The sequence below is a fragment of the Aotus nancymaae genome, unplaced genomic scaffold, assembly GCF_030222135.1.
Source record: "Aotus nancymaae isolate 86718 unplaced genomic scaffold, 86718_ANA_hifiasm-v0.15.2.pri h1tg000210l, whole genome shotgun sequence".
NCBI lineage: Eukaryota > Metazoa > Chordata > Mammalia > Primates > Aotidae > Aotus > Aotus nancymaae.
In genome coordinates this window covers 554,863-572,384 of record NW_026988625.1, presented here as the reverse complement: position 1 = coordinate 572,384, position 17,522 = coordinate 554,863, and the positions used below count along the sequence as shown (strand labels likewise).

Below are 17,522 nucleotides of genomic sequence, written 5' to 3'. Positions count from 1 at the left end.
GATTGTTGGACAGCACCCGTAGTCCCCTAAGGTAGCTTTGATGTTATTTACCCCTGTCTGACAGAAGAGGAAATAGAGGCACAAGGAGGTTAGCCAACTGGTGCAAATTCACACAGTAGTTGAGCCTGAACTTGAACTCAGGTCTGGGTTGCTCCACAGCACAGGCTCTGGTCTCCAGGCCAGGCAGGGTGGTGACCATCATCATAGACGAGCTGTTCTTATGGGCCATATTAGGAGCTTGTTAACATGCACTTTGCTGGTAGCCTCCAACTTTGAAGGGTAGAAATAACCAGACTCTGAATACAGGAGGAAGATGTGACATAGAGGTCAGGGGCTGCTCCTGGGCTCCCGCCCCTCAAAGATCCCCTCCCTGAGCCCACCTCTGCAGGACTTCCTCAATGTGTGTGTCCTCATGGAGGAGGTGCCCTTTTCCACACCCCCAGGATGATCCTGCGGCGGGGTGTGGTCAGTGGGCTCACTGTTCCGGTCCTGGATACCCTGCACCGGTGTTGGTCAACTCCACAGCTTTTCACCATGCTTCAGGGGTGGGCTGCAGACTGACCTGCCTGGGCCAAGCCCACCCCTCCTTGGCCATGACATCTCGTTACTTCCTGTGAAATTCTGCCCTTGAAGTCAGACAGCCTGGCATGGATCTTGCCTGTGGCTTGGACAGCTGGAGCCTCTAGGTCCACTTGTAAGCAGAGACAAGAGTAACCTTCCCCCATGAGGTTGGTGAGATGGGGCTTGTTGGCCCCTGTCAGCAGTGGCTCTAGGTATTGTTCATGATGCTCTTTGGGACCTCCCTTCCTTTCTTGTTGGAGGGACTATGTGAAGACCCCACACCACTGTGTTTGGTTCCCACTCTACTTTGCTCTGGCTGTAAGGTAGGCACTCACTGGCACCTTTTGTTGCAGACACCAAGAAGAGGGGAAGGAAGCTAACACAGAAGAAAGCAGAACCCATCCTCTTAGAGGACCAGTTGACCTGCCCGTGCTTGCTACCAACCCCGCTGCCACCTCTGCAACCTCCACTACCTGCCACCACCGTGGTCTCTGTGGCGACCCCGTCACCCCCTGTCTACACTCTGCCGAGGGTCTTTGGTCCCCTCCCTCCGCTGCCCTGCATGTCGGTCAATGAGAGCCTCCCCCACTCCAGGCAGTCCTGGGTGCCCCCTGCTCAGAACGATCCAGTGGCTCTCGTGGGCCTGCAGCCGTGGCTCTCAGCTCTCAGCTTTTTTTTTTTTTTTTTTTTTTTTAAGATGGGGTTTTGCCATGTTGTCCAGGCTGGTCTCTAACTCCTGAGCTCAGCAATCCAGCCACCTTGGCCTCCCAAAGTGCTAGGATTACAGGAGTGAGCCACTATGCCCGGCCAGCTCTCTGCTTTTAAGCAGCAGAACTCTCTCTGCAGACAGGGTCTTGGTAGATAAAGGAGATAAATGGGGTTTGTGGTTAAGGTGTCAGGAGGGGGTTTAAGGCACCAGGGTGCTCCACCCTCTTGGATTAGGCAAGCAAGGCAGCCCCAGGTGCACCAGACAGGATCCTGGGGCTCCCAAAGGACAGGTGGAAAACCAGGGGGCCCCTCCCACATCTCCAACCCCACTCCTGCCTCTCCCCATGAGCATGGCTCCCCATGCTACCCTCTGCCTGCAGTGCGCTTCCTAACTGCCTGCACCTCCTGACTCCCCACTTAGCCTGGGTGACTCATTCAGGTCTGACCTTCTCCTCTAGGCAGTCCTCCATCCCCCAGGCTGGGTTAGTTCCTTAGTTCCCAACCCCCACATCCCATCCCCTGTACCCTTAACCAAACCCAGGGTGGGCCCAAGAGATGGTTCCAATGTATCTGCTGAGTGAATGAAAGCCACGTCATTCTCATGGCTCTTCTATAAGGTACTTTCTTCAAGTGAGGCTCCCAAACCTGTCCTGAGATTTCTTTTCTATCCTCCAGGTTGAGAATTTGGACATTTCAAGATCTGAAGTGAAATTAAACTGGAATGGCCTGTCATTAAACCCAAAGAGGTGGAAGGGATTTACTCTGGGCTTGAGGGAAATGAAAAAGCATTTTGGGAGTGTCCCGTGTGCTATGCTTGGCCACCATTTCTTCTGAATCTGTTAGTTAATCCTCACAACCATCCTGAGTGCTTATTCTCATTTTACAGGGGAGGGGTCTGGGCTGAGAGGTGGGCTCTTTGTAGGCAGTGCCTGTGTCCATGCTGCAGAACTACACATGAGGTGTGGAGGGGCCTGGGGCTGACATCCCCTCTCTACCCTGTCCTGCAGCCACGTGGTTGATCTGACTCCCTTGGTTCTCAACTCCAGAGGCTTCTATTTCTCATATGTGGCTGGAAACAGCACGCTCAAGCTCCATTGCCCTGGCTTCCCCTGGTAAGCATGCCTCTGCGCCTCCCTGGGGCCAGACACCATCCTGGCTCTAACCCAAGGGAAGGGGCAGTACTCAGGGAGAGTACTGGAAAAAATTTTCATTATAATGTCCTTTCCTCTTCCAGGAATGACTCTAAACAGGGGTGCAGGAAAAGCCGGACCCCCTTCCTAGTGTTTAGAACAGTGAGAAATCAGGCGGGCATGGTGGCTCATGCCTGTAATTCCAGCACTTTGGGAGACCGAGGCAGGTGGATTGCTTGAGATCAGGAGTTTGAGACCAGCCTGGCCAACATGGCAAAACCCCCCTCTACTAAAAATACAAAAATTAGGCCAGGCACTGTGGCTCACGTCTGTAATCCCAGCACTTTGGGAGGCCCAGGTGGGTGGATCACCTGAAGTCAGGACTTCGAGAGCAGCCTGACTAATATGATGAAACCCCTGTCTCTACTAAAAATGCAAAAATTAGCCAGGCATGGTGGCATGTGCCTATAATCCCAGCTACTTGGGAGGCTGAGACAGGAAAATCGCTTGAACCAGGAGGTGGAGGCTACTGCTCCTGGCCTCCAAATTGGCTTTTTAAAAAATTTTTAAGATAAGGTCTTGCTCTGTCACCCAGGCTGTAGTGCAGTGGCATGATTATAGCACACGATAGCCTCAAACTCTTGGGATTATGTGATCCTCTTGTCTCAGCCTCCCAAGTAGCCAAGTAGCTGGGATTACAGGTCTGCACCACCATGCCCTGCTAACTTTTTTAGCCCTTTTACTGAGATAACTCACATGGCATAGTCCAGCCATTTAAAGTACCCAATTCAATGGATATTTGTATATTCATAGTTGTACAACCATCACCACAATTCAATTTTAGAACATTATTACCTAAAAGGAAGAGAGTGAAAAGGCAACCTACAGTGGCATAAAATATTTGCAAAAAAACTCAACAAAAAAGCAACCCAATTAAAAAATGGGCATGGCCGGATGCAGTGGCTCAGGCCTGTAATCCCAGCACTTTGGGAGACTGAGGTGGGTGGATCATCTGAGGTCAGGAGTTCAAGACCAGCTTGGCTAACATGGCGAAACCCCGTCTCTATTAAAAATACAAAATTAGGCCAGGCGTGGTGGCTCATGCCTGCAATCCCAGCACTTTGGGAGGCTGAGGCAGTCAGATCACTTGAGGTCAGGAGTTCAAGACCATCTGTGCAACATGGTGAAACCCTGTCACTATTAAAAATACAAAGAATTAGCTGGATGTGGTGGCACATGCCTGTAGTCCCAGCTACTCAGGAGGCTGAGGCAAGAGAATCACTTGAACCTGGGAGGCAGAGGTTGCAGTGAGACGAGATTATGCCATTGCACTCCAGCCTGGGCGACAGAGCGAGACTCCGTCTCAAAAAAAAAAAAAAAAAAAAAAAATGGGCACAAGACTTGAATAGCTATTTCTTCAAAGAAAATATGCAAATAGCCAATAACAGGAAAAGATGCTCAAGATCATTAGTCATTAGGAAGATGCTTATCAATGTCGCAGTGAGATACCATTTCTCATTGACTACAATGGCCACAGTAAAAAAGGACAGTGAGGCTGGGCGCGGTAGCTCACACCTGTAATCCCAGCATTTGGGAGGCCGAGGAAGGTGGATCACGAGGTCAGGAGTTTGAGACCAGCCTGACCAACATGATGAAATCCCATCTCTACTAAAAATACAAAATTAGCTGGGCATGGTGGCACACACTTGTAATCCCAGCTACTCAGGAGGCTGAGGCTGGAGAATCGCTGGAACCTGAGAGGTGAAAGTTGCAGTGAGCCAAGATAGTGCCACTGCACTCCAGCCTGGGCAACAGGTGAGACTCCATCACAAAAAAAAAAGAAAAAGAAAAAAAGGACAGTGAAAAGTTTTTCTTTTTAGTATAATTTCCTGTTTTTCCCCAAAGGATGGTTTTTCTGCAGTTCCTAAGGACTCCCTCTTTCTACCCCTTACATGGGCTTTGGTGGAAGAATGACTAGTATTGATGAGGATGTGGAGAAATTGGAATCCTTTTGCAGGGCTGATGGGAATGTAAAATGGTGCAGCTGCTATGAAAATCAGTTTGACCAGGCGCAGTGGCTCACGCCTATAATCCCAGCATTTTGGGAGGCCAAGGCAGGTGGATTATCTGAGGCCAGGAGTTCGAGACCAGCCTGATCAACATGGTGAAACCCTGTCTTTTTTGAGACGGAGTTTTGCTCGTTACCCAGGCTGGAGTGCAATGGCGCGATCTCGGCTCACCGCAACCTCCGCCTCCTGGGTTCAGGCAATTCTCCTGCCTCAGCCTCCTGAGCTGGGATTACAGGCACGCACCACCATGCACAGCTAATTTTTTGTATGAGACGGGGTTTCACCATGTTGACCAGGATGGTCTCGATCTCTTGACCTCGTGATCCACCCACCTCGGCCTCCCAAAGTGCTGGGATTACAGGCTTGAGCCACCGCGCCCGACCAGAAACCCTGTCTTGAAAAAAAAAATCAGTTTGAAAATCAGTTTATTGGGTTCTCAAAATGTTAAACAGAGTTGCCATATGCCCCAGCAATTCCACTCCTATGTGTGTATCCAGAAGAATTGAGGTGGAGCACAGTGGCTCACACCTGTAATCCCAGCACTTTGGGAGGCTGGGGTGGGTGGATCACTTGGACCTGGGAGTTCAAGACCAGCCTGGGTAGCATAGTGAAACCCCATTGCTACAAAAAATACAAAAATTAGGGGTCAGGCATGGTGACTCACGCCTGTAGTCCCAGCACTTTTGGAGGCCGAGGTGGGCAGATCACGAGGTCAGGAGTGGGAGACCATCCTGGCTAACATGATGAAACCCTGTCTCAACTAAAAATGCAAAAAATTAGCTGGGTGTGGTGGCATGTATCTGTAGTCCCAGCTACTCAGGAGACTGAGGCAGGAAAATTGCCTGAACCCAGGGGGCAGAGGTTGCAGAGAGCTGACATTGTGCCACTGCACTCCCGCCTGGGCGACAGAGCAAGACTCTGTCTCAAAGAAATAAAATTTTAAAAAGTACCTTTAATTGGCCAGGTGTGGTGGCTCATGCCTATAATCCAGCACATTGGGAGGCGAAGGAGGGCGGATCACTTGAGGCCAGGAGTTCCAGACCAGCCTGGCCAACATGGTGAAACCCCGTCTCTACCAAAAATACAAAAATTAGCCGGTCGATGTGGCGTGCACCTGTAATCCCAGCTACTCGGGAAGCTGAGGCACAAGAATCACTTGCCCAGGAGGCAGGTGTTGCAGTGAGCCAAGATCACACCACTGGAGCGCAGTGGCACAATCTTGGCTCACTACAACCTCCACCTCCCTGATTCAAACAATTCTCATGCCTCAGCCTCCTAAGGAGCTGGGATCACAGGTGCGTGCCACCACATCTGGCTAATTTTTGTATTTTTAGTTGAGACAAGGTTTCACCATGTTGGCCAGGCTGGTCTTGAACTCCTGTCCTCAGGTAATCCACCTGTCTCAGCCTTCCAAAGTGCTGGGATTACAAGTATATGCCACCATGCCCAGCCTTAATTGGTTTTTAAAAGCCTACAAATGGAGATCATGTTCCATGGAAAAAAAGAGGTTCGCAATACAGAAGTGAATATGTAAAATGTGAGTCCATTCCTGCTAAGAGTTTCATTTGTACCCTCCCAAATGATTTGTTTGTACGTGCACACACACATTAAATTTTTTTTTAAACATATAGAGACGAGGTTTCACTATGTTGGTCGAGCTGGTCTCAAACCCCTGACCTCGTGATCCATCCACCTCAGCCTCCCAAAGTGCTGGGATTACAAGTGTGAGCCACCACGCCTGGCCACATACGTTAAATTTTTAACACAAGTAAGAGCCACATTGCATGTACTTCTCAGCAATTTGTGGTTTCCATAAATAAACCACTGGGATGTCTTTACTTGTTGGGATATCCACTTCATTCCTTTAAGCACCTGCAGAATAGTCCACTGCATGGCTATACCAGGGGTCATATAGCTGTGCTCTCATAGACAATTGTTTCCAGGTTTTTTACAATTACAGACATTGGTGCGGTGAACAGTCTTGAAAACACATCCGTGGGAGAGGTTTCTATAAGTAGAAATATATTAGGAGGGGCATACAGCCTGGGGTTTTTTCATGTGTACCTATGTGCTGGTGTCCCACCTTACAGGCAGGTCATGCATGTCTCCTCTGCAGGACCTCAGCCTGTAGTGACTCCCCTAACACTGATGAGACACCAGACTGTGCTGTGAAGGCCTCCATCTTCTCCCCACCTGTCTTACTCAAGTTCCAGCCTGTTCCCAGACCCCAAGTTGATTCAGAGAATGACTCTGGCAATGAAGAGTCTGTGCCCCACAAGAGGAACCCATAACCTCTTCCCTACAGACTATGGCCAGAGGAATAAATCAAGTTCCTGTGGAGGTGCTATCCATGTGCTGGCTTCCTAGGTGTCATGCAGTCCTATCAACCTCCTCCGGCCCAAAGAGGTGGTCAGGGTAGTGTGGGCCTGAGCCTGCATATATTAGGTGGTCGGGTTAGCACCACTATGGTCCCCTCACTTGCACACTACCATGACAGTCCCATCAAGTGCACTTTGAGGCTGGGTGTGCTGGCTCATGCCTGTAATCCCAGCACTTTGGGAGGCTGAGACAGGCAGACCACTTGTTGCCCAGGCTGTAGTGCAGTGGCTATTCACAGGCAAGATCCTACTACTGATTAGCACAGGAGTTTTGAGCTGCTCCTTTTTCTTTTTTTTTTTTTTTCTTTTTTTTGAGACGAAGTCTCATTCTGTCACCGAGGCTGGAGTGCAGTGGCATGATATCAGTGGCTGCAACCTCTGTCTCTCAGATTCAGAGATTCAGGCAATTCTCTTACCTCAGCCTCCCAAGTAGCTGGGATTGTAACGCCTAGCTAATTTTTGTATTTTTAGTAGAGATAGTGTTTCACCATATTGGCCAGGCTGGTCTTGAACTCCTGATCTCAGGTAACATGCCTGCCTCGGCCTTCCAAATTGTTGGGATTACAGGCATGAGCCACTGTGCCCGGCCAACCTGCTCTTTTTTTTTTTTTTTTTTTTTTGAAACAGAGTCTTGCTCTCTCACCCAGGCTGGAGTGCAGTGGCACAATCTCGGCTCACTGCAACCTCCGCCTCCCAGGTTCAAGTGATTCTCCTGCCTCAGCCTCTCGAGTAGCTGGGACTACAGGCAGGCAAATGCCATCATGCCCAGCTAATTTTTTGTGTTGTTAGTAGAGATGGTGTTTCACTGTGTTAGCCAGGCTGGTCTCGATCTCCTGACCTTGTGATCTACCCGCCTTGGCCTCCCAAAGTGCTGGGATTACAGGCATGAGCCACTGTACCCAGCCAACCTGCTCCTATTCTAACCTGAGCCAGTTCACCCCTCCTTAGAAAAGCTGGTGGTTTCCTGCTTCCAAGAAATCACCAATTTATGCCAAATTTAGCACAGACATCTGATCAGCATTGTACACTACAATCCAGAAGTCCTGGATCCAAGCAATCCTCCTGCCTCAGCCTCCCAAGTAGCTGGGACTATAGGTGTGTGCCCAGCAGTCCTATATTTCCAAGGAACCCTGGAACCCTAAAGAATCCAGTTTAAAACCATCACTTTCAGGCTGGGTGTGGTGTCTCAATCCTGTAATCCCAGCACTTTGGGAGGCTGAAGCGGGTGAATCACTTAAGGTCAGGAGTTTGAGACCAGCCTGGCCAACATGGCAAAACCCTGTCTACTAAAAATAGGAAAATTAACTGGGCGTGGTGGCGGGTGTCTGTAATCTCAGCTACTTAAGAGGCTTAGCCAGGAGAATTGCTTGAACCTAGGAGGCTGAGGTGACAATGAGCTGAGATCATGCCACTGCACTTCAGCCTGGGTGACAGAGCAAGACTTCGTCTCAAAAGAAAAAAAAGAAAAAGAAAAAACCATCACCTTCATTTAATGGGTGAGAAAGTTGGACCTGGAGAAGACAGCAGCATGGTGAGCTCACACTGGGACTCCTGCCTCCCAGGCTGCAACTCATTCTCATCTGTCTTAGGCACCAACGATGTGCTAAGTCACATGCAGGGATACAATAGGGACCAAAGAAAACATGGCTTCTGCTCTCTACAAGCTCAGAGTTGATGGGGGTGACAGGCAGGCCACTGGACAATCACTACACATGATGAGAACAGGGATGGCAGAGGCCCAGCCCTGCTGAAGCCCAGCTTCGCTTATCCACTCAACCACATTCCTGAATGCCTTTGTCATACCTTAGGGCAGCTGCTGGATGGTGACTGTGGGGTCCCCAGAGACCCATCCACCCGTGTCCTTTTCCTTGGTGGCAGCCTGCTCTCCTTTTTAGAAATTATTATTATGAGACAGCGTCTTGGGCCGGGTGCGGTGGCTCACGCCTGTAATCCCAGCACTTGGGAGGCTGAGGTGGGTGGATCATGAGGTCAAGAGATCGAGACCATCCTGGTCAACATGGTGAAACCCCGTCTCTGCTAAAAATACAAAAAATTAGCTGGGCATGGTGCTGCGTGCCTGTAATCCCAGCTCAAGAGGCTGAGGCAGGAGAGTTGCCTGAACTCAGGAGGTGGAGGTTGTGGTGAGCCGAGATCACGCCATTGCACTCCAGCCTGGGTAACAAGAGCGAAACTCCATCTCAAAAAAAAAAAAAAAAAAAAAAAGAGACAGCATCTTGCTCTGTTGCCCAGGCTGGAGTGCATTGGTGCCATACGGCTCATTGCAGCCTTGACCTCACCTTGCCGGCTCAAGCTCAAGCAGTCATCCCACCTCAGCTGGAACTAGAGCTGGGTCTCACTCACTCTGTTGCCTAGGCTAGTGTCAAGCTCCCAGGCTCAAGTGATCCTCCCATCTTAGCCTCCTGAGTAGCTGGGACTACAGGCATGCACCAGCACACCCAGCTAATTATTTTTTTGTAGAGATGAGATGTCTCTATGTTACTTAGGCAGGTCTTGAGCTCTTGGGCTCAAGTGATCCTCCCTCCCTGGTCACCTAAAGGGCTGGGATTACAGGCCTGTGCCATTATGCCCGGCCCAGCCTGCCCTCCTGACCTGACAACTGAAGATCTACTGGAGACTGCAGCAGGGCATCCAGGCTGTGGAGCCCCACCCACCAGCTCTGACTCAGTTGCCCATATGCCCTGGAAAGTCAGTGGCTCCCACCGAGCCTCAGATTCTCTTCCGTACAACAGAGTTGTGCTGAGGATTCCCTGTGGCTACCATGTCCAGGAGCCCAGCACCAGTTCAAGGCTAAGGCCATCCCTGCATCTCACCTTTCCTCCCTCACACACATACTACATCTGCCTCACCTCTCAAAAAGAACATCTGGAGCCATAGTTCCTGATGTTCTTGTTACTTGCCACAGCCTAAAGGCATTTCCTGTGGGTTCTGGGGAACCTGAGTTGAAAAACTTGAGTGCTGTGAAGGTGAAGCCACAGGGCCATAAGCTGAGTGAACACAGCAGTTGTGAGAAGTCCCAGGTACTTATTGGGGACAGGGAGACACCACAGACCAAAAAGCAAAGGGGCCTCTGATGTGACTTCAATATCAAGGTCTTGATGCAGATGGCCAGGTACCAGGTGTTCATCAATGTCTCTCAAGAGCCACTTGGCACCAGGAGCAGGCAAGAAGGGCAAAGAGGAGCCAGACAAGCAGGGTTCCTTCGCTCGCAAGCCACACAGGTGGCCAGTCAGAGAGAGGCTGTGTGTGTGTGTGTTTCTTCTGCAGCTCAGGATGCCCTCAATATTTCTGCTGAAACCTAACCCTCACTCCCGGCCCAGCCTGAGGCCTCTGCCTAAGGTGCCATTGAGTAGCCCAGACACTGGGGCTCCAGCATTTGTCACCAGCTGGCACCCAAATGTGGGAGGTAAGCAGGCCAGTGTCCCTCATGCCCTTCCTGCCTGTCTGGCCCTGTGTCCCTATGCCACTTTGCTGGGGAGAGTCTTTTCACCTATACCTCCTCTGAGTCGACTCTGGGCAGGAACACAAATGTGTATCAGGCACATGCTTTCCCCAAAAGGTGGATGACCAGTTGGGTGATCACGGCTGTTATAGGGGCTGAAGGGTCCTGAGGAGTCCAGGTCTAGCCAAGTTTAGGCATATCCTGCTGCATTTTCCATCCACCTGACCCAAATACACCACGTGAACTCACGGCCAGGTATGCCCACACGGCATGGGGGGCCTTGACACACATACCCTGCCCCTTTCTCCAAGCCCAGGAGCAGCTGCCCAGACTTCCCTCAGGGCACCTCAGCCTGTTTGAGACTACACAGTGCCTGGGAGGGTGCCTGGGGAGGGTCACAAGCGACATGATGCTAGAAGCAAGAAAAGTGTAGGGACCAGAAAAGTCGCAGTGCATCCCGGAAGGGACATGGGTCAGTTTAAGCAGGGGTGTGGGAGTCCACCCCTGGCCTTGCCAGGTGTAGAGGCGTGTGGGCCAGACATCCGCGGCAGGACTCGGGGGAACATGCCAAGAGGTGGAAGGGGCACGCGGAGACCCCAAGGAGGCGGCCGGAAGAAGCGTGCCGGACGGTTGGCCGCTGCCGGGGCGGCGGCAGTTGGCGAGCTGCGGCTTGCCAGGAGAAGTCGGGAGTCCAGCCGGGCCGCGGCCGCAATGGCCAAGAACTCGCCCGGCCCCTTGGGCACATCGCCCAAGAAGCTGGGCTGCTCCAACCCGGCGGCGGCAGTGCTGGAGAACCAGAGGCGGGAGCTGGAGAAGCTACGGGCGGAGCTGGAGACAGAGCGGGCGGGCTGGCGGGCAGAACGGCGGCGCTTCTCTGCACAGGAGCGTCAGCTGCGGGAGGCGGCAGAGCGGGAGCGGCAGCAGCTGGCTGACCATCTGCGCTCCAAGTGGGAGGCACAGCGCTGCCGGGAGCTGCGGCAGCTGCAAGAGGAGATGCAGCGGGAGCGAGAGGCCGAGATCCGGCAGCTGCTGCGCTGGAAGGAGGCCGAGCTGCGGCAGCTGCAGCAGCTGCTGCACCGCGAGCGTGACGGCGTGGTGCGCCAAGCCCGGGAGCTGCAGCACCAGCTGGCCGAGGAGCTAGTGAACCGCGGCCACTGCAGCCGCCCGGGGGTGTCCGAGGTCTCCGCCGCGCAGTGCCGCTGTCGCCTGCAGGAAGTGTTGGCGCAGCTTCGCTGGGAGACTGACGGCGAGCAGGCGGCGCGCATCCGCTATCTGCAGGCGGCGCTCGACGTGGAGCGCCAGCTGTTCCTCAAGTACATCCTGGAGCACTTCCGCGGGCACCCCGCTGTGTCGGGATCCCCTAACACCCAGGCTGTGCATTCCTTGGAAGAGCCGCTGCCCCAGACCTCGAGCGGCTCTAGCCACGCTCCTAACCCCGCCAGTCGACTCGGATCTCTCGATAGCCTGAGTGCCAGAGTCCGTGTCTGCTCTGGCTCGCTAGACCTGGTGTCCTCTGCGTGCTCCAGTTCCCTAGACGGTCTGCTGTCCACGCGCGCCAGCTCCCTTGATTCCTTCGCACCAGCGCGTTCCCGGTCTCTTGACAGCACCCGGAGTCTCCCCAAGGCCTCCAAATCCGAGGAGCGGCCCTCCTCCCTGGACACCTGCATCCCTGGCTTCCGGAGTCTCCCGCCGCCACCATCGCCACTCCTGCCGCCATCACCACCACCATCAGTCCACGGGAAACTCAGCAACCCTCGGGGAGGAGAAAGCCCCGAGAGCAAGCCCTGCGAAGTCCTGACTCCCTCATCCCCGGCCCTGGGCCACCAAGAGCTGATAAGGCTGAACTGGCTGCTGGCCAAGGCGTTGAGGGTGCTGGCGCGCCGCTGTTCTACCCTGCACGAGGAGAACAAGCAGCTGCGGCGTGCAGGCTGCCTCTACCAGGCAGATGAGAAGGTGAAGCGGCTCAAGGTGAAGCGGCTCAAGGTGAAGCGCGCGGAGCTGACCTGGCTCGCGCTGCGCCTGGCGGACCGGGCCCGTAAGCTGCAGGAGACCAACCTTCCGGCGGTGAGCGCGCCTGTACCCGGCGAGAGTTGCGCCGGCCTGGAGCTATGCCAGGCCTCTGCCAGCCAGCGCGCCCAGGACCTGTCGGAGCAGGCGAGCGCGCTGCTGGCCAAGGACAAGCAGATCGAAGAGCTGCGGCAGGAGTGCCACCTCCTGCAGGCGCGTGTGGCCTCGGGCCCCTGCAGAGACCCGCATCCTGGAAGGGAAGGTCCATGTACGCAGTGGCTCAACATTAGCGACTTGGACCGCCTGCCTCGCGAGTCCCAGCGGGAAGTGCTGCGCCTGCAGAGGCAGCTGACGCTTCCGCAGGGCTACGGTGGCGCCCGGCCCGAGGCGGGCGGCCAGAGCACAACCTGCGAGGAGATGCGGCAGCAGATGCTGGCATTGGAGCGCCAGCTGGACGAGCGGCGGCGCGAGTGCGAGGAGCTGGGCGCGCAGGCGATAGCGGCGCGGCGGCGCGGCGAGGAGGCGGAGGCACAGCTGCAGGCGGCGCTGCTCAAAAACGCCTGGCTGGCGGAGGAGAATGGGCGGCTGCAGGCCAAGGTCGACTGGTTGCGGAAAGTGGAGGCTGAGAACAGCGAAGTGCGCGGCCACCTGGGACGTGCGTGTCAAGAGCGCGATGCCGCCGGCTTGATGGCTGAGCAGCTGCTGCAGGAGGCGGCGCGTGGGCAGGACAGGCAGCAGCAGCTGCAACACGACCCCCAGAGGGCCCAGTGTGACCTCCATGCTTCCCGGAAGGAGATGCAAGCCCTGCGGTGTCAGCCTGGTCACCCTCCCCAACAGCCCCAGGAGACCAGTCAAATGCCGGAGTCCCAAGTTAAGGGTAGCAGAAGGCCCAAGTACCAGCCACGGCCTGAAGAGTACTCACTGTCACAGCCCAGCAGAGACATACAGGAGAAAAGGGAAGCCTCCCTCGAGGAGAGCCCAGTTGCCCTTGGGAAGCCAGCCAGTGTCCCCCAACTTTCAGAGACAGTCCTTGCCAGCCGACCTCTGTCCAAGAAAACCAGCTCCCAGTCACACTCCTCCTCTGAGGGGTCGATGTGGGCCACCATGCCATCCTGCCCTACTCTGGACAGGGACTCAGCCCGTGAGGTGGTTGACCTCGAGCCTGACAGCGTGTCCTTGGCCCTGGAAGTGGGGGGCCCGGTGGCTCCTGCTACCCCAAAGCTCAAGATCTTCATGGCTCAGTATAACTATAACCCATTTGAGGGGCCCAATGATCACCCCGAGGGTGAGCTGCCCCTCACAGCTGGGGACTATGTATACATATTTGGGGACATGGATGAGGATGGTTTCTATGAGGGGGAGCTTGAGGATGGCCGGTGGGGGCTGGTGCCCTCCAATCTGGTAGAGCAGATTCCAGACAGCTACATCCCAAGCTGCCTGCCTGCCAAATTCCCTGACCTTGGCCCCAATCAACTTCCAGCTGGGCAGGATGAAGCTCTGGAGGAAGACAGCTTATTACCTGGGGAACCCCAAGGAATGGTGGACAGAGGGCTGTGCCAGATGGGAAGTGTGGGCTCCAAGACAGAAGCAGCAACAGAGATCTTGGATACCAAGATGGAAGCCTGCCAGCTGGGCTTGCCGCAGAGCGTGGGGAAGCAGGGCCTCTCCAGACCCCTTCTGGGCACCAAAGGGGTTCTCTGTATGACCCCCATGCAGCTACACCTGCAGAATGTCACAGCCACATTGGCCAAGATCACCTGGGTCTACAGCAGCTGCCACCACCCCCATATGGTGTATCTTGATGACCGAGAGCATGCCCTGACCCCAGCGGGTGTGAGCTGCTACACCTTCCAGGGTCTGTGCCCCGGCACACACTACCAGGCACGGGTCGAGGTGCGGCTGCCATGGGACTTGCTGCAGGTGTACTGGGGAACGGTGTCCTCCACGATCACCTTCGACACACTCTTGGCAGGACCTCCCCACCCACCACTGGATGTGCTGGTGGAGTGCCATGCCTCACCAGGTGTCCTGGTGGTCAGCTGGCTCCCTGTGACCATTGACTCAGCTGGGTCCTCCAACGGAGTCCAGGTCACCGGTTATGCTGTGTATGCAGATGGGCTCAAGGTTTGCGAGGTCGCCGATGCCACTGCTGGGAGCACCCTGTTGAAATTCTCCCAGCTACAGGTGCCCCTAGCATGGCAGAAGGTCTCAGTGAGAACCATGTCACTATGTGGCGAGTCCCTGGATTCAGTGCCGGCTCAGATCCCTGAGGACTGCTTCATGTACCATCGATGGCCAGAGACTCCTCCCTTTAGCTACATTTGTGGCGAACCATCCACCTACAGAGTCACCTTCCCCTTCTGCCCCCAGAAGCTGGCACTGGCTCCTCTGAGTGCCAAGACCAGCCCCCACAACCCTGGAAGCTGTGGGGAACCCCCGGCTAAGTTCCTAGAAGCATTCCTTGAAGAACCCCCGAGAAGGCAATCCCCAGTGTCCAATCTGGGCTTAGAAGGAGAATGTTCAAGTTCAGGGGCTGGCAGCCAAGCTCAGGAGCTTGCAGAGGCCTGGGAGGGCTGTAGAAACGACCTGCTTTTTCAGAAGAGTCCCCAGAACCATAGGCTACCTTCGCTCAGTGACCAGCCTGGGGAGAAGGAAAATTGCTGCCGGCACATGGGCACCAGCAAAAGCCCTGCACCAGGATTCCTCCATTTACCCATCGAGTGTGGGGCCAGGGAGGAACCGTGTCAGGAAAAGGCTGCCTTTGAGAGGGTCCTTAGGCAAAAGCAAGATGGCCAAGGGCTCACACCTCCCCAGCTGGGCACCAGTCAACAGTACACATCTGACTTCCATAACATTTGGGAGGAGGAGCAGGAGGCACTGTGCTTGGATCTGTGGGGCAGAGAGAGGCAAGAGGAGAGGAGGGAGCCTAGGCCCCAGAGCAGACAAGGAAAGGCTCTGGGGGGCAAGAGAGAGTGCCAGCTGCATGAGTCCAGCTTGGCACTGTGTCCAGCTCCATCCAGCAAAGTCATTGAGATGCCCAGGGGTGGCCCCCAACAGCTGGGGACAGGGGCCAACACTCCAGCCAGGGTCTGTGTAGCCCTCTCTGATTACAACCCCCTGGTGATGTCTGCCAACCCCAAGGCTGCAGAAGAGGAGTTGGACTTCCAGAAAGGGCAGTTGCTAAGAGTGTGGGGCTTTCAAGATACCCACGGCTTCTACCTCGGTGAGTGCAACGGGCAAGTGGGCAATATCCCCGGGTACCTAGTGGCTGAGATGGAGGTGAGCACAGAGCAGACTGACAGGAGGTGGCATTTGCTGGCCCAAGGACACCTGCCTTCTATGGCCCACCTTCAGGACCTTCAGGGGCTCATCATCCCCCAGGGTTCCTCCCCGGTGCTCCAATGGAACTCCAAGAGACCCCCACTGTGGACTGCAAAGACTATGATAGCAGCTCTGGACTATGATCCCAGGGATGAGCAAACGGGGGGCCAGGCGAAGGGCAGGCTGGTGCTGAGGGCAGGAGATGTAGTCACGGTTTACGGGCCTATGGATGAACAGGGACTCTATTATGGAGAGTCGGGCGGCCACAGGGGCCTGGTCTCGGCCCACCTGCTGGATCACATGTCCCTCCATTGACACTGAGCAAGCACCCTTGCCCAGGTAGTGGCCTCTGGCTGCTCACACCCTGCCAGAAGAGAAGCAAGCTTGCAGACCCTCACACCAGCACCCCTCCTCACCACCATAATTAGCATGTGCTCCAAGTGCCACCATGTTAAGCTGATGGTAGTCCTTAAGTGTCTCCGCGGCTCTGAAAGTAGCAGACTTAAGCCTGAGTTATTTTTGAAAGAAAACAAAACCAGCCAACCCCTGAGAGTTTGAGAGGCTGTTTCAAAGCTGCTGATCACTATGGCAGGCATTTGGAGAAGTGCCTTTTTCTGTGGCCAATGTGTGTTTTCTCTAGGAGGTTAAGGTTATCCATCCATTATCTTGTATGAAAGTCTCAAGAAAAGTCTACATCTTAAAAAAAAAAAAAAAGGAATCAGAATGTTAATTTTTTGGATGTGGGGGTGATCTGGCTGCGACATCTGTCACCCCATTGATCACCATGGTTGATTTGGCTGATCTGGCTGACTAGGCGGGTATCCCCTTCCTCCCTCACCACTCCACGTGTGTCCCTCCTGAATCTGTGCACTCGGTGGAAGAGGATGACCATCCCCAGTAGAGTAGGACCCGTCTTCAGTCCAGGGTATTTGAGTAGCTGCGCACTCCTGCTAGAGCCTCCAAACAAGCTCTCAGAATGTTTTTTTTTTTTTTTGAGACGGAGTTTTGCTCTTGTTACCCAGGCTGGAGTGCAATGGCGTGATCTCGGCTCACCGCAACCTCCGCCTCCTGGGTTCAGGCAATTCTCCTATCTCAGCCTCCTGAGTAGCTGGGACTACAGGCACGCGCCACCATGCTCAGCTAATTTTTTGTATTTTTAGTAGAGACGGGGTTTCACCATTTTGACCAGGATGGTCTCGATCTCTTGACCTCGTGATCCACCCGCCTTGGCCTCCCAAAGTGCTGGGATTACAGGCGTGAGCCACCGCGCCCGGCCCAGAATGTTATTTTTTTCGGTCTTATGTTCAACCCCTCATTAAAACGTTCATAGAGAAAACATATTTTAGAAGTTGAAGCACAACCTAGGAAAATATGAGCCTGGCTTTCCTCCCTCTCGCTTCTGTGCAGTGGGTCTTCAAAGGCTACAGAAATGTTTTCCTGGCCAGGGAACGGAGGGTACACCCTTCTGCTTTTTTTTTTTCCCAGCTGCAGTCTATTCCCAGAACACAATTCATCATGTGGTTGCCAGAACTCAGATTGTGCAGTGGCCACGTCATCATTGGCTGGGGCTCACAGTCACAACAACAGAGGCCTCCCTAAACCTCCCTCTCTAGCCTCACCCACTGTCCCCTGCTCCTCATGCCCGCATGCTGGGTCCCCTTGCCTCACTACCCTTGCCATGATTTCATAATCCTCTCAGGCTCTGGGCAAGCAGCGCTGCCCACAGTGGGACCTGATCATATAAGAAAAATACTGCAGGCTCATCTGGGAGCTGCACTGGGGACCTGAGAACACCTTATCCTACCATACCTGCTGCACCGCATCTGATAACAGCCTCTCTGCTTTGCCCAGGGTCCATAAGCCCTGCATGCTTACTCTTTAAGGTCAG

At 54.2% G+C, this 17,522-nt stretch overlaps 1 protein-coding gene and 2 non-coding genes across 3 annotated transcripts; 1 reads left to right on the top strand and 2 right to left on the bottom strand.

Annotated features, from left to right (window-relative positions):
• The first annotated feature begins 11,017 nt into the window (after nt 1–11,017).
• LOC105726912 (RIMS-binding protein 3A-like) lies at nt 11,018–15,949 on the top strand. The gene has a single exon (XM_012466496.2). It carries the CDS (start codon nt 11,018–11,020, stop codon nt 15,947–15,949), a length of 4,932 nt encoding a protein of 1,643 aa, XP_012321919.2.
• A 1,167-nt stretch (nt 15,950–17,116) lies between these two features.
• On the bottom strand, nt 17,117–17,199 carry LOC135273053 (small Cajal body-specific RNA 18). The gene has a single exon (XR_010340936.1). It is a non-coding gene; the product is annotated as a small Cajal body-specific RNA 18 (non-coding RNA).
• An 82-nt stretch (nt 17,200–17,281) lies between these two features.
• LOC135273054 (small Cajal body-specific RNA 17) lies at nt 17,282–17,425 on the bottom strand. Its single transcript, XR_010340937.1, has one exon. It is a non-coding gene; the product is annotated as a small Cajal body-specific RNA 17 (non-coding RNA).
• Between the last annotated feature and the right edge of the window lie 97 nt (nt 17,426–17,522).

Excerpts from the sequence above, each read along its gene's own strand:
- LOC105726912 (XM_012466496.2), top strand. The coding sequence starts at position 11,018 with ATGGCCAAGAACTCGCCCGGCCCCTTGGGCACATCGCCCAAGAAGCTG.